The 14,618-nt window shown below is 35.6% G+C and overlaps 1 protein-coding gene across 1 annotated transcript in view; it reads left to right on the top strand.

The window, feature by feature from the left end:
- The first annotated feature begins 392 nt into the window (after nt 1-392).
- Nucleotides 393-14,618, top strand: part of snrnp200 (small nuclear ribonucleoprotein 200 (U5)) — a 46,802-nt gene continuing 32,576 nt past the window's right edge. Inside the window, exons 1-16 of the mRNA XM_028804526.2 lie at nt 393-661; nt 2,220-2,383; nt 2,572-2,743; nt 3,749-3,941; nt 4,268-4,323; nt 4,949-5,047; nt 6,323-6,475; nt 6,642-6,741; nt 8,596-8,732; nt 9,055-9,138; nt 9,442-9,615; nt 10,075-10,212; nt 10,731-10,886; nt 11,805-11,975; nt 12,085-12,278; nt 12,617-12,740. Coding sequence (XP_028660359.1) covers nt 617-661; nt 2,220-2,383; nt 2,572-2,743; nt 3,749-3,941; nt 4,268-4,323; nt 4,949-5,047; nt 6,323-6,475; nt 6,642-6,741; nt 8,596-8,732; nt 9,055-9,138; nt 9,442-9,615; nt 10,075-10,212; nt 10,731-10,886; nt 11,805-11,975; nt 12,085-12,278; nt 12,617-12,740 — 2,160 coding nt within the window. The 5' untranslated portion in view covers nt 393-616. The remainder of the gene's footprint in view (nt 662-2,219; nt 2,384-2,571; nt 2,744-3,748; nt 3,942-4,267; nt 4,324-4,948; nt 5,048-6,322; nt 6,476-6,641; nt 6,742-8,595; nt 8,733-9,054; nt 9,139-9,441; nt 9,616-10,074; nt 10,213-10,730; nt 10,887-11,804; nt 11,976-12,084; nt 12,279-12,616; nt 12,741-14,618) is intronic.

Genomic DNA, 14,618 nt, shown 5'->3' on the forward strand with positions numbered 1-14,618 from the left:
AATCTACTGTAAGCAGTGAAGAAGCTAATTAACCTGACTTCACAACTTCAAAGGCAATAGCAAACTCATGTAACCACTAGGATGTGAATTCAGGGTAAGAATATAATTTATCATACTGTACTATGTTTCCATGTTTAACAAAGTGTTATTTTTATAATTAATACCATTATTATTTCAAATACAGTAGGTGTCTGGTGAAAAATTGTATTTCAACATTGAAGTCCGAGCTAGTAATACCGTACCATATAATACATATGCAAGCGATAAGTGAGAACTGTCATAAAAAAGGAGAAAAGATAAAAAAAAAAAAAAAACTTTTCTTAAACCCGCCCACATTTGACGTCATCGGCGCCCTCATTCTGCGTAACGTCACTCGGAAGCGGAAGCTCGGCATTTGCCCTTTGTGGCGCGTGTGTTTATCGTTGTAACTCGTATTCCAGACGTGTGCAGTAGAGTAGTAGACAAGAGACTTCATGCAGTCTGTGTCAAAGTAAATTGCAGACAACGAAATCCTGTTTGTTCACTGTAGCCCAACGGCACATTCAGTTATATCACAGGGAATTTTTCAGATTTGTAAAGCGTGTGCCGCTAGCCGGCCTTTTGCAGCCCGGCAGACATGGCGGATGTGACTGCTCGCAGCCTGCAGTACGAGTACAAAGCGGTGAGTACGAGTCTTCGGTTGAGGGGAAATAAAGTGCAGTTCTGCTGGTCCTATCTTGGTGTGTATCGTGGATTCTTTGCTGTAGTATTAGGATGGGGCGCTATAACAGTTTTCTGAAAAGTTTACTTAACTCTAATCGATTCCCATGCCCGTTGCTTAGCTTTGTTATTATGGCTATAATTCTTGGCAGGATCACGATTTGTGTTGACTTTCCATATATACCTCCGTTGCCGCTGGCATGTTTCCCTCGCGGTGCTTTGATTTCCGCCTTTTTTCGCTTTTTGCGTATTGTTTTAATACTTAATTCACTCACAAGTCCATGTGCCCTTCCATTCACAGTTATCCCATCCGGGGTTGGCTCCTGCCTTGTGCCTGTTGATGCATGGGAAGGCGTCTGTCCAGCTGAACTTGCAATCTGTGCAAAATAGATAAATGCATTTATTTTTCGCCCTGCAGGTGTTATGCTGCAAACTAGATACACGAGATGATGTCCGCTGTTCGTAAAATGCACGTTTTAAGATTTTAAAATCCATCCACTTGCCTGTTTTTCAATCAGTTTAATCCAATGTAGGGTCACAGAGTGGCCTAAAGCTTCTCTCAGCCGCATCAGGACTGACTTAGGCAAAACTGGACAGGGCATCATGCACTTTTGCAACTACATTTACTAGCAGTTTAACATTGGCTTTTTGATTGAGGCAGGATGTAAGGATATAATTCGCACATTCAGCTGTATTTTCCCTTCTGTGGTAGCTAAGTGTTGAAATTTTCTTTTATTTCTTGCCTTGATTAAAATAAAAATGCAAAAGCACAGCTAAAATGGTGAGGGTTTTGCCCGCAGACAGAAGACACAGGGTGGCTCAGAATTTACTGTATTGACTAGTGGCTTTAAGAATCCAAATTGAAGTGTCAGGTGCACCAAACCCCAAATCCTTAAATATACTTTTGAAGTAGACATAGTTATAACACTGTGATGTTTATCTGTGATAGAAGTTTCTCTCTTGCACAAAATACTTTTTTTTTTAAAATTTTTACAGAGTATATTATAATCACAGATGTTACATTTGTAAGACAGCCAGATGAACATCATGTGCTTGAGTATCATGCTGGGTCTGTGTAGAATCTGCCCATTGTATGTATCTATGCAGAATATTTTCCCACATCCCCTAAAATGACTGTCTTAGGTTGACTGACAATTTTAACCTGGGCCGGAGGGGGTGAACTTGAGTGGGCCTTGCAATAGACTGGCATCCTGTTCAAAACCATTTCTTGCCTTTGGCCCATTGCTATTGTAATAACTCCAACTGGTACAATCCTAAATTGGATTAAGCATATATAAGAATATGTGTATGTATGTTGCACACATTGTCCACTGCTTTATTTCTCCATCAAAACAACACACATCTGTGCTCTGCAAGACAAAGCTCTGTCATCTGGCCCATTTATGTACAAGAACAGCCAACAAAATTAAGCAAATAATAATGGGTATAGACCAGAATAAACAAAAGATAATCTTCAGCATATTGTGTACTAAAGCAGTGGTTAAATTTTTTGCTTTCAGAACTCCAATCTTGTATTGCAAGCAGATCGTTCATTGATCGATCGCACTAGGAGAGATGAGCCCACTGGAGAAGTGTTGTCTCTTGTGGGGAAGCTTGAGGGGACGAAAATGGGAGATAAATCCCAAAGGACCAAGCCTCAGATGTTGGAGGAGAGACGGGCAAAGTAAGTATGAAAATGCTTAAGTAATTAAGAAATAGATACAGTTGTTGATAGTTGTCATAGGAGGGAATGATGATTGTGAATTCTACCAGAATGCTTTTGTTTATATTTTTGATGTGGTCTCGAGGCTTCCCAGATTATTTGGCAACTTTCAGCTCACTACTACTTACTTACTTTTTTTTTCTTTGCAGGAGACGTAAGAGAGATGAAGACAGGCATGACATTAACAAGATGAAAGGTTACACACTTCTTTCTGAGGGTATTGATGAAATGGTAGGAATCGTTTATAAGCCAAAGACTAAGGAAACCAGAGAGACCTATGAAGTCTTGCTAAGTTTTATTCAGGCTGCACTGGGAGATCAGGTATGATTGAAACTCATTCCATTGGCTTACTGATTTACTAACAGCTGCTTTTTTGTCACTGGCAAAAAATCACCCAGGTCCCACCTTCTCTGTTTCACATTGTTATATAAAGAGTTTATCCAACAACGTGAAGCTTCGGAGTCAGAGCACCATCCACAGCTGATCTAAAGGGAGCTTTTCTTGCAAGCGTGCTTCTGGTTTCATTACATAGTATGCTGCATCAGTTATCAGAAAAGATGCAGACAGTAGACTCATTGTGCACTAATGGTTTTCTTCTCCGTCTATGTACTGTAATTACAAGTTATCTCTAATGACTAGAGTAAAGAAAAGAAGTTGGATGGGATATGGGAGCTTTAAGTATTTATTTGGACTTCAGACTATGAAACTTCATGGTATACTTTAAATTATCAAAACTTACAGTTTAAATATTTTTTGTTTTCATATTTTTAATTTAGGAAAGTATTATATTACAATGGCATATATTAGTACTCAAGCAAATATAATAACGTAACTGAGGCAACAATTTACTTCAAACTTAGTCTAGTAAAACATAAGAAAAATAGAAATTCAAAGATAAAAAAAACAAAACAAGATTCACCAGTCACCCAAGAAAAAGCAAAAGAATAAAGACACAAGCAGAGTAAGAGTATCAAAAATATTTTAACTCCAATTGCTGTGGATGAATGCAAAAACCCCACAGATGAAAACAGATAGTTTTCTGACTCTTCTCATCATTAATAACAGCTCAGTTTTTACCAGGTTGGCCTTGTGTATGATACGGAGATGAAAAAAAGGAATGTTGACTTCTCTCTAAATCTGTTCAATTTGGTCTGGCATTGTAAAGTTGAAGGTCTTATCTGATAATGTACTTTGTATTATGTTATATATTTTATTTTAAATTAAGTTTCCATAGTTGTATTTCTAGTTAAAGGGTGTTATTTTAAAATGTTTCAGGTCTCGTGGTCTCTTATGTTAGAATTCCTGATTTGTTTTTAATAATGGCAGCCACGTGACATTCTCTGTGGAGCAGCAGATGAGGTCCTTGCAGTTCTGAAAAATGAGAAGATGCGGGATCGGGAAAGACGCAAAGAAGTTGAGCAGTTGTTAGGTCCTACAGATGACACTCGTTATCATGTGTTAGTGAACTTGGGAAAGAAAATCTCTGACTATGGTGGAGATAAGGACCTTCAAAATATGGGTATATATATCTGTCATTGATTATTTATTCTGTTCCTTTTTTAACATAGTTGTAGATTTATTTGTCAGTATTGCTTGTATTCTTTCATTGAATATAAGATTTTTCAATTGGCATTCAATATATTAATTTCTGGTAGTTGTCTGGAAGTTTCTTTGAATAAAGCCAGATGTTAAATGAAGATTGTTAGCAAAGTTTAGACTTTCGCTGCACAATTCAAATAAATGGAGCCACTTTAATAGAAAAATATCAAACTATTTTGACCAGAATTTAGTACCCTTAAAATGTTTGATACAACATGATTTTAATGAACAATTTGCACATTGCAGATGACAACATTGATGAAACCTATGGAGTAAATGTGCAGTTTGAATCTGATGAAGAGGTAAGTTGATTTAACTTGGTTTGAGCAGTGAAACAGTTTTGCTACAGATGTTCATAGAAGGTTTTCACAAAGCCCTTAGAACCCATTGTTGAATTAAAGAAGAGTGAATATGTGCTGTGGTCAGCACAGTGGTTAGGTTGGAGGTTGCCTCATGGATCCAGCAACCTGTTTTTAAGTCTTGCACTTGGTTATTGTCTGTGGAGTTTACACAATCTCTTTGTGTCTGTATGGATTTACTTTTTGGTCCTTTTCTAGGTATTCAGTGATTTTTCCTTACAAATGGACTGGCGCTCTGTTCAGTACTTTTTTTTTTTTTTTTCCCTTACTCCCAGTGCTGCCAGGGTAGACTTAAGCATGTGCAACCCTGAGTTGGATTAAATGAATCTGAGATTGTTATGGTTGTTAAATCTGTGTTGTAATTTTATTGTGATATTCTAGGGGTGGCAACTGTATTGTATTTCACGGTATTATCTGTAATGTCTCTTGGGAGATAGTGAAATGTGCAATCTTTGTCTTTGCACAAGGGTTATTTTACACTGACAAACTCTGGTCTGTTCAAAACTTTAGAATAAACACTACTTTTTTGATACATTAGTTTTTCAATAATCTTTTGATGATTGATTAGGAGGGAGATGAAGATACCTATGGGGAAGTAAGAGATGAGGCCTCCGACCAGGATACTGAGGGTGAAGAGGCAGATTTAACATGCACGCTCACTGCTAATGTAAGTCTATATTTTTTTATTACAAAAATTATACTTTAAAAATAACCCACATAAAGTTCAACAAGAGTAGAGTAGAAAGAGGCATTTCCATCAATTGTGTTAATATTTAATATCTTTCTAATGTAAAACCAGTAGAACTGGACTATTACCAATCAGTTGCATAATAAACTTAGTAAAATAGCAATTATTTGTTTTATATGCAATTTAAAATTGTTCATTTGACCAGTTTCATAATTATAGGCAATTACTAAATAAGTAAACAAAAAGCAAGTAGCTGGAACTGGCAACAGATGAGATCTTGAATGACACACTCAAAGCCCCACTACTACTGTTTTTGCTCATGCTAGATTTCGACAGTTGCATTTGAAAGTAAAAATAAACATGATTCATTCTATAACATTTTCAGCTCAAGGTAATTTTTTAGCATTTTACTTTTTTTCTGAATTGATAAATGAATAAGGGTGAAAAGATTTATTTCCGTATAACATGGTGTCAGTTAAATGTTTAATAAATATTGAAATTATTAATGATGATTTAGAATTTGAGTAGTTGTCCATGTGTATTACAACAGAATTCTTTGCTACAGAATTTGCTTAGTAAAATAATAATACCCTACTCTATTTTGCATAATGTAACTATTTTGAAGGTAGCATTTTGAATCGTATATAATAACATTTTCCTGTTAAATAATAATAATAATTCTTTGCATTTATATAGTGCTTTTCTCACTACTCAAAGCGCTCAGCAATTGCAGGTTAAGGGCCTTTCTCAAGGTTCCAGCACTCAGCAATTGCAGGTTAAGGGCCTTTCTCAAGGTTCCAACAGAGCAGAGTCCCTTTTGGCATTTACGGGATTCGAACCGGCAACCTTCCAATTGCCAGTGTAGATCCCTAGCCTCATGTTAAATGAATGATTCAGTAACAAATTTATTTTGCTTATTTATGGTTTACATATCAAGTTAAAGTTCTTTGTGCCTTTTTGTGACTGTGATTCAAAGAAATCATGTTAGTGTAAACGTGTTATAATGTAAGTGGAAAGTTTTTGCTCTCTTTTCATGTCTTGAATGTGGTTAAATCATTTTAATAAGAATTATTTATTAATGTAGGAAAAGTGCCATGTGAATTGTAGACTACTTTGTGACAAATATAAGCTGTAGCCTGCTTGGTTTTCTAGACTGAATAGGAGTTTTTATATTTGCATTGTCAATTATAGTATCAGTCACACACAAGTGTCCACTGTTACATAATATAAACAGTTTTCTTTGAAACTTTAAAGTTGGGCACAACCGGAGATGTGATGAGTTCTAAGAAGAAAGATCTCCACCCTAGGGATATTGATGCGTTTTGGCTTCAGAGACAACTTAGTCGCTTCTATGATGATGCTATTGTGTCTCAGAAAAAGGCAGATGAAGTCCTGGAAATTTTAAAGGTGAGTGCTTGCTGCGATTAGATCGGTGTAATAACTTAAGGCCAATGCTTGTTTTGTTAAAGTGTTCTTTATTAAAAAAAAAAAAAGTTCAATTGTTTAGCCTAGTTTTTTCACTTAAGAATTATTGTTTTCTATTTTAAAACCTACTCTGTATTCTCTGTTGCAGACAGCTATTGATGACAGAGAGTGTGAGAATCAGCTGGTCCTTTTGCTTGGCTTTAATACTTTTGATTTTATCAAGATCCTTCGACAACACAGGAGAATGAGTGCGTGGTCCTTCTGTCTTTTTAAATTTATTACTGTCTATCCCTATTTTTATTTTTTTACTTGAATAAATTAGGTATTTTATTAGTGTATGTTTGTCTTCCTGTTACTACAGTTTAGTATATAAAAGTGCTAACATTATTATATTTGGTTGGATAGCCAGCCTGTCAATTAAAGAAGTAATTTTCTTCTCATGAGTGGGTTTATCGAAGTAAAAAATTAATATGTAAAGTTAAATTTAATAGTTAAAACTGCTAAAACTAAATGTTTTTAAATAGTTGATTTTTCTATGCCAACTGGTTATGAATGAATAATTTGAAGATCACTGCTTTTTACTCAGGGCTAGCTGGTAACAAATATAATTTAAGTAGGAGCTGTGTTTGAGGTTTAAGGGTTTGGTTTATTGTAACTGTCCACTTGAAGCTAGTTCTTAAAACAAATCGCGTACCATTTTTTAAAGAAAACACAGTTGATCATTTTTCAATAAGTTGTAAAATTACAAAAAAAAAAATCATAATATGAAGTTGTTTAGTTTCTGCCAGTATGGGGTGTATTAACAGAGTCCAATTTGAATAGTTGTGTGTCACACAAATATTTAATATCCTTGATTAAAACTTTTGTTTCATGTGTCAAAGCCTTTTGACCCTCGTATGGTTTTGTAGCGCCCCCAAATTTAAGTGGCTTATGCATTAATGGAGGCATGTTTATAGAAGTATGTTTTGGGTATAGATTTCAAGTAAAGTAGACTGGTATAGTGAAAGTAAGACAGTTGTTGCAAAACAAATGTTTGGCGATTTTGAAGTATGAAATGGTCACAATAACATTGCAGTCTTTTTACATGTTTAAGGCTATGATTGGCAAGGGTTTTGAGATTTATTTTTGCCTGCTTAAATAATAATTGTTGGTATTTTCTCAGTAATTTTATTTATTTAGTATAGCATTAAAAAGAATGTTTTATGTAGATGCAATTTAAAGAACATTTTATTCATCTATTTATTGTATGAGGAATATGATTTTAAAAGTGAACATTCTGTTTTGGTGTTTTTTTTCTTGTCGGATGAGGTGTTGTGGTAGACTAAAACATTCTTAATAAAAGTTTAGTATTTTGTATCATATTTAACTTACTTCACAGTTGCAAATAAAGCACAGAGTGCTCAAATATGGTTATAAATGGTTTATAACCAGTCTCTATATCAGAGATTGTATTCAGTGTCTTATACTGAATAAAGGATTATTAAAACTGCTGTTTACTAGTTTCTGCACTTCTTAGATCAACTGTATTACCCTGCTTGTTATATACTGATATTTTAGTTTTAAAAGTTAATTCTGGAAGTTATTCCAGTTTTTTGTTTTTTAAATGGAATGTGAGTCTTCAAAGTATTTAAAGCTTGTCTTGCTTTTCCCAAATATTTGACTTAAAGTTTGCTTTCATTAGTTTCTGCCCCTACTATGCAAGACAAAATTATCAAAACTAGGAAGTCAAATATTCCTGGTCTATACTGAGGGAAATATATGTCTTGTCTTTTTATCTGTCTATATTTATATCTTACCTTTTTTTAGTTTTAACTGTGAAGAACTTTCATTATTTACAAAGTTAATATTATTCTATTTCCTTCAGGCTTCATTTGCATTCTTTTAGCTCATAAGATTAAATTAAAAGTTTATAATGGTTAGAAAGTAGATGTATGTAATGATTATTACCATCCAAAATAATGCGTATCATTGTATTTGTAAGCCATGTTGCCCAGCTCAGTTCTTTGAATTCCTCTTACAAGTCTCAGGCTTATATTTTTTGTGTTTCTGTTATTTAGATAATGAAATTTTATCCCCTTTTTTCATATGTTCTTGGTATCCAGTTCAGTACTGTACTATGCTAGCCAGTGCTCAGAGTGAGGCAGAGAAAGAGAGAATTATGAGTAAAATGGAGTCAGACCCTGATCTCTCCAAAGTACTGTATCAGCTTCAAGAAACTGAGAAAGAAGATATAATTCGGGTAAGAAATTTTTCTTAGAACCTCCAATTAAGGTAACTGTATATGAGACCTTGAAGTATTTAAATATTTTATCTTTTATCATGTCTAGTCAGATGCAGTCTATTTATAAATAAAACTTTATTGTAATTTTGTATTAAATGCTGTTTTCCTATTTCATTATTTCCAGCTCACACTTTTTAACCTTTAATAGCACTATTGCTTTAAAAACATGAAATGTGGAAGATTTATACAAATGTGGATTATCTCTGTAACCCAGAACACAGCTCATCTTACTGCCTTGTATTATAATTATATTGAGCCCTGCAATATATTGATTTTACAGGAGGAGAGATCCAGACGAGAACGAGTTCGAAAGTCCCGTGTGGATAATGATCTGGAAGCTATCGATATTGATCAGCAAGGAGAGGTAGTTAAAAATCATTTTTCCCTACCCATTGCCTTGTCTGTAATTAATAATTTACTGGTGCTGAATTTCTACTTACTTTCAGTACTTTTTTGGAGTTTTTCTTATATGTTGTGTATATACAGTGTATGTGTACACATGCACACTGGCAGTCAGTTTCTGCTCTATTTAAATTAAGTTTTAACATTTTAGAAATTATTGCAGAAATTACTAAAATATGCCATTTGCACAACTAGAGATGTTATGTTTTATCACCTCCAAATAATTGAATGTTGGCTTATATAACTTAAAATATTTATCTGGCAGTCACTAGCACCAAGGCAAGTACTAGACTTGGAGGATTTGGCATTCACTCAAGGCAGCCACTTTATGGCAAACAAGCGTTGTCAGTTGCCTGATGGGTCATTCAGAAAGCAGCGCAAAGGATATGAAGAGGTTCACGTGCCCGCTCTCAAACCAAAGCCATTTGCAGATGACGAGGTATGTCTTTTATTGTGAGAGCTAGTCACATGTATTTTCTCTGCGTAAGAACAGTAGAATGGTTTTCTCCATTTTCTCTGTGTGCATGTTTAATTTTCAGTTGAATATTGCTTCATGCATTTCAAATGATGAGGTAGATGGGGGACAGTTTGAGAGGATGTTGTGTCCTTACAGCAGGATCAATGCTTCAATTAAAAAAATTAAGGAATTGAAAAGAGTGAGACATTTTTGTCATTGAATACAGATTGTTTACTCGGTACGAATTTCATGAGTATAAGATCTGTTCATATTTTACATAATGTAATGCTTTCTTAGACAACCTGTTGTGATGCTATATATTGAATTGAACTGAATAAAAGTCACATTGGAACACTATGCTACCAAATAATTCTGTCATATCTTCTGTGTTCTAATTTTGGTCTTGATTCATTTTTGATTTTTTTTTTTTTTTTGCATTAGATTCTCGTACCAATAGACAAACTTCCCAAATATGCACAAGCAGGGTTTGAGGGATTTAAAACTTTAAACAGAATTCAGAGCAAGTTGTTCAAATCTGCCATGGAGTCTGATGAAAACCTGCTGGTTTGTGCCCCCACAGTAAGTATTTTCTAGCTGACCATTGCCAACAGCTTTCACTACTTGCTGAAAACAATTGTCTTTCAAATCAATGTGATCATTACAAAGCTGCAATAATTTTATAGAATTTTTTTTGGTATATGTTTCTAGACTTTATCGGATCCATGTATTATATGAGAGATGAGGGCAGCATTATGGTTTGCTTGTTGTAGTGGAATAAGTATTGCTTCTTAGTACCTTAGTTCTTTGTAACTTCTTTCTCTATAACAAATTTCCTTTAATTTTAGTAGGGCACATTTTTATATTATGAAAGTAAAATGATTTCAGCAAAGCAGCATACTGTAGTTAGTATCTTCACATTACATTTTAGGTAAGAATAGTGCCAGTTTGACTGTTGCCGTCACTCTGTTATAAATGTAGTTTCACGTACAACGTAATTTAATGTTTTGCTTTTATTGTATTTTATAATGCTCATACATTTAAAGTTGTGTTTACCAATTCTCAGTCCATCTTTGATACTGGATCTGATTTTTTTGTAGGGAGCTGGTAAAACGAATGTAGCATTAATGTGCATGTTTCGAGAAATTGGAAAGCATATCAATTTGGATGGCACCATTAATGTGGATGATTTCAAAATAATCTATGTAGCCCCTATGAGGTCTCTCGTGCAGGAGATGGTGGGAAGCTTTAGTAAGGTAAGAATATAAAGAACTGCAACATGAGGCTATTTGGCCTGCATTTGGCTTGTTTAAATTTTTCTAGGTATCTCCAAAACCAAGAAGTGTCCACTTTTTGCTTACATTTAATTTTTGTGTTTTGTCTTTGGTTCCAAAGAATAACTTTAAATGTCAAAGAAACCAGAGTAAAAAAAAAAATCTTGGTTGGCTCTGCTATTTTCCATCTTTGCTGAGTACTCATTATGAAGCTTTCACATTTACATAAAAAGAAATGATTTTATACATTTCATGTTTCTGTTACTTCACCTTAAACTAAATATATACATTGTGACGGATGGCCGGGGCCCATGCCCAGCCAGGATGCCCCTGCAGCATATGTTCCAGGGGAGCCAGCATGGAAAACACAATATCGCCTCCTGGACGCTATAGTTTATTTTATATGTGTGCCTCCTGGTCCAGTCTATGTCGGGTTGGGTGCATATATAGCGCTTTGTTACAACATCCTTTAATCTGGCATTGATTAGTTTGTTTTTAAATACAATTTAAGGATCTTCTTGAATTTATATTGCAAAAATGTGCACTGGCATTCAGTTAACAGAACTTGGTGTCCTCCCTGCATGACCACAGGTTCACATCATCTTAGACTTTTACATTTCTCTATACATCCTAAAACTTCTGTTCATCATAGTCTTTCATTTATTGATGCTAAATACAGTATATGGGATGTATTTGTGTTCCTGTAAGTAGCAAATGATCCAGATCTTTAGATTGAAGAAATAGTTAATATTACACTAGTGAAGTGTAATGTCTTTTCCTACATTTTTAAACATAAATGAACACTAGGTAGCTATGTGATGTAATAACAATAGATATAGAATGTAAGGGTCCTTTGATAAGATAGTAAAAGCAAATTTACATGTTTTTTTGTAATTGCAGCGCTTGGCGAGTTATGGCATTACTGTGTCTGAGCTTACTGGTGACCATCAACTCTGTAAAGAAGAGATAAATGCAACCCAGGTCATTGTTTGTACTCCAGAAAAATGGGACATCATTACTAGGAAGGGAGGCGAACGCACATACACCCAGCTTGTGAGACTCATTATAATTGTGAGTATGGAAATTATTTTTCACACCAACTTCTTCAATTTATCAAATCTTTCTTAAGAGGAGACTTGTGAAAATATTGTTATGCTGAGTTACTGAGTTATTTTTTTAGGATGAAATCCATTTGCTCCATGATGATCGTGGTCCTGTACTAGAATCGCTAGTTGCTCGCACAATCCGAAATATTGAGATGATACAAGAGGATGTACGTTTAGTTGGTCTGAGTGCCACACTCCCTAACTATGAAGATGTGGCCACATTTCTTCGAGTAGATCCTGCTAAAGGTCTCTTCTACTTTGACAACAGGTGGGAGCTGTGAAAGCACAACAGAAAAAATAATAAGCAAGTCTGCAGATAAGATAAAATTCCTTGACATGTGCATTATTTTTATATGATGAATGAAAATTGAAAACTGAAACCTCTTAACAACCTTTTGGTTATACACAATATTATACTAATGAAAAATACTTCAGTGGAGTCAAAAAACAATATTAAGAATGGGGGGGGGGAACTCCCCTGACTGTATGTAATTAAGTTGTTTTTGCCATGTTTGGTAAGGAATATGCAGAGCATAGCCCTTTTGTCTTTTCACTCTGCGGTTAGACTTCCTCTTTGATCCAAATTTTCATTCTTTACATTTTCAGTTTTCGTCCAGTGCCCCTTGAACAGACCTACGTTGGTATCACTGAAAAGAAAGCTATCAAAAGATTTCAGATTATGAATGAGATTGTGTATGAGAAAATTATGGAGCATGCTGGCAAAAACCAGGTAAGCAAAAAAATTCAAACGCGGGTGATGCTATAGCTTTATACTTTACTTGTTTTTTTGTGTGTATTGTTTAAAAAATAATGATGGTTGAATTTGTTTTGCTGGCATTTGATATGTTTTACACTGTTTAGTTTCTTTTAAATATTATTACCAATACGTTATGTAAAATTTAATGAGCAGAATAAAACACAACCTGCTGAACTAGTCCAAAAAAAAAAAAAGTTAGGACTTTCAAAACTTGATTATTCTTTAATGGACAAGGATGTTGTAATGTTGAGAACTGATCAGATTAAGCATTTTTCACAAACAAGAACATCTTTTATACCCTTATTTGAATTCTGTACAAATCCATTGTGACAAATAATGCCAAAAGCCATGTTAAAGGTTTGGGGCAGCCACCCATATATTGTATCCTGGCTGCTAAAATTGCAATATTTTGAACAGAGATGTTCACACGACTAAGTCCAACACAACTGATCACATACTGTCAAGATGGCATCTTTAAAGGCCCATTAAGGAAGTGATGCCATCGAGGGTGCCGGAACCTGGTGGGATTTCTCAGGAATGGTCTGCAAGTAACTGAGAGAGACAGTTAGCACAGCCCGCCACCCCCTGGTCGGTGGTGTAATTACCATTACTCAGGCCAAAATGCCACCTGTTCCCAGAGGCCCATAGCTTGCCCCTGAATCGACCCCTCTGGATTGAATTCCCACAGTTTAATTTTAATTGCCTGCTGATCTGGGGACAGCCCATCTTTAGCTGGGATCTTAACCCCAATGGGCGGCTCAGCTCTCTTCTCCAAGAGAACATACTAAGCCCTTTTCATTTCATCCCCAGAAACCACCCTACATCTGTACGTCTCTTCCACACTCTCCCTTTGGTTAAGTGCCAGCCCGGAGTTACTATATGGGAGCAAAATCAGTCCCAAGTCATTCCTGACCCCTGAACGAACTCCCCAGCCAGGAACTCGGCTCCGGTACTTTCCCACCTGGTTAGATCTTTGTCCTGGTTTCTTCTGGAAACCCATCCTGCCGGCTACGCCACTGTGACAAATAATGCCAAAAGACATGATAAAGGTTTGGGGCAACCATCCGTATATTGTATCCTGGCTGCTAAAATTGCAGTAATTTGAACAGAGATTTTAACATGACTGAGTCCAACACAGAACTGATCACCGATGGTCAAGATAGTGGCTTTAAAGGCTCATTAAGGAAGTGACGTCATCTCTGGGGCCGGAACCGAAAGTGATGTTGTCAGGACCGGGAGTGACATCACCGACGGTGCCGGAACCTGGTGGGATTTCCCGGGAATGGTCTGCAAGTAACTGAGAAAGACAGCACACCCCGCCACCCCCTAGTCGGTGGTGTAATTACCATTACTCAGGCCTTTTAGCTGCCTCCTTCTCGCACGTGTGTGACACCTTATACAAAAATATCACTTATTCTGCTTATTTATTTATGAGGAAACAGAGCGAAAAAGAGAAACCTAATAATAGGAGTAGAGCAGCATAGGAAAAGATACAGTTAATATCGGTTACAAAACCAGATGTAACACTTGTTCGTGTTAATCTTCTTTAATTGACATGTGTGTCATACAAGTCCAGTGCAGAGGCAGATTTATCAGCTCTTACATTAATATTATGCAACACTTTAAACTGCACCTGTTTTTATGTCTTCTCCTCTTCAATTCATGTCTTTACCCAAGTTCTTTAAACAATTCCAAAGTAAACAGTACTACACACATTTCTCGGCTTAGCTTGGACTTCTGCTCTTGGTTCCTGAGGTGTACTTCTGTTTTTTGGCACCTTATTAAAGAGAATTAGTAGTGTTCATGCAGAATATAGGCCTGGAATATTTGCTAAGCACTGGTTGTATAAAA

The sequence above is a fragment of the Erpetoichthys calabaricus genome, chromosome 1 (assembly GCF_900747795.2).
Source record: "Erpetoichthys calabaricus chromosome 1, fErpCal1.3, whole genome shotgun sequence".
Taxonomy (NCBI): domain Eukaryota; kingdom Metazoa; phylum Chordata; class Cladistia; order Polypteriformes; family Polypteridae; genus Erpetoichthys; species Erpetoichthys calabaricus.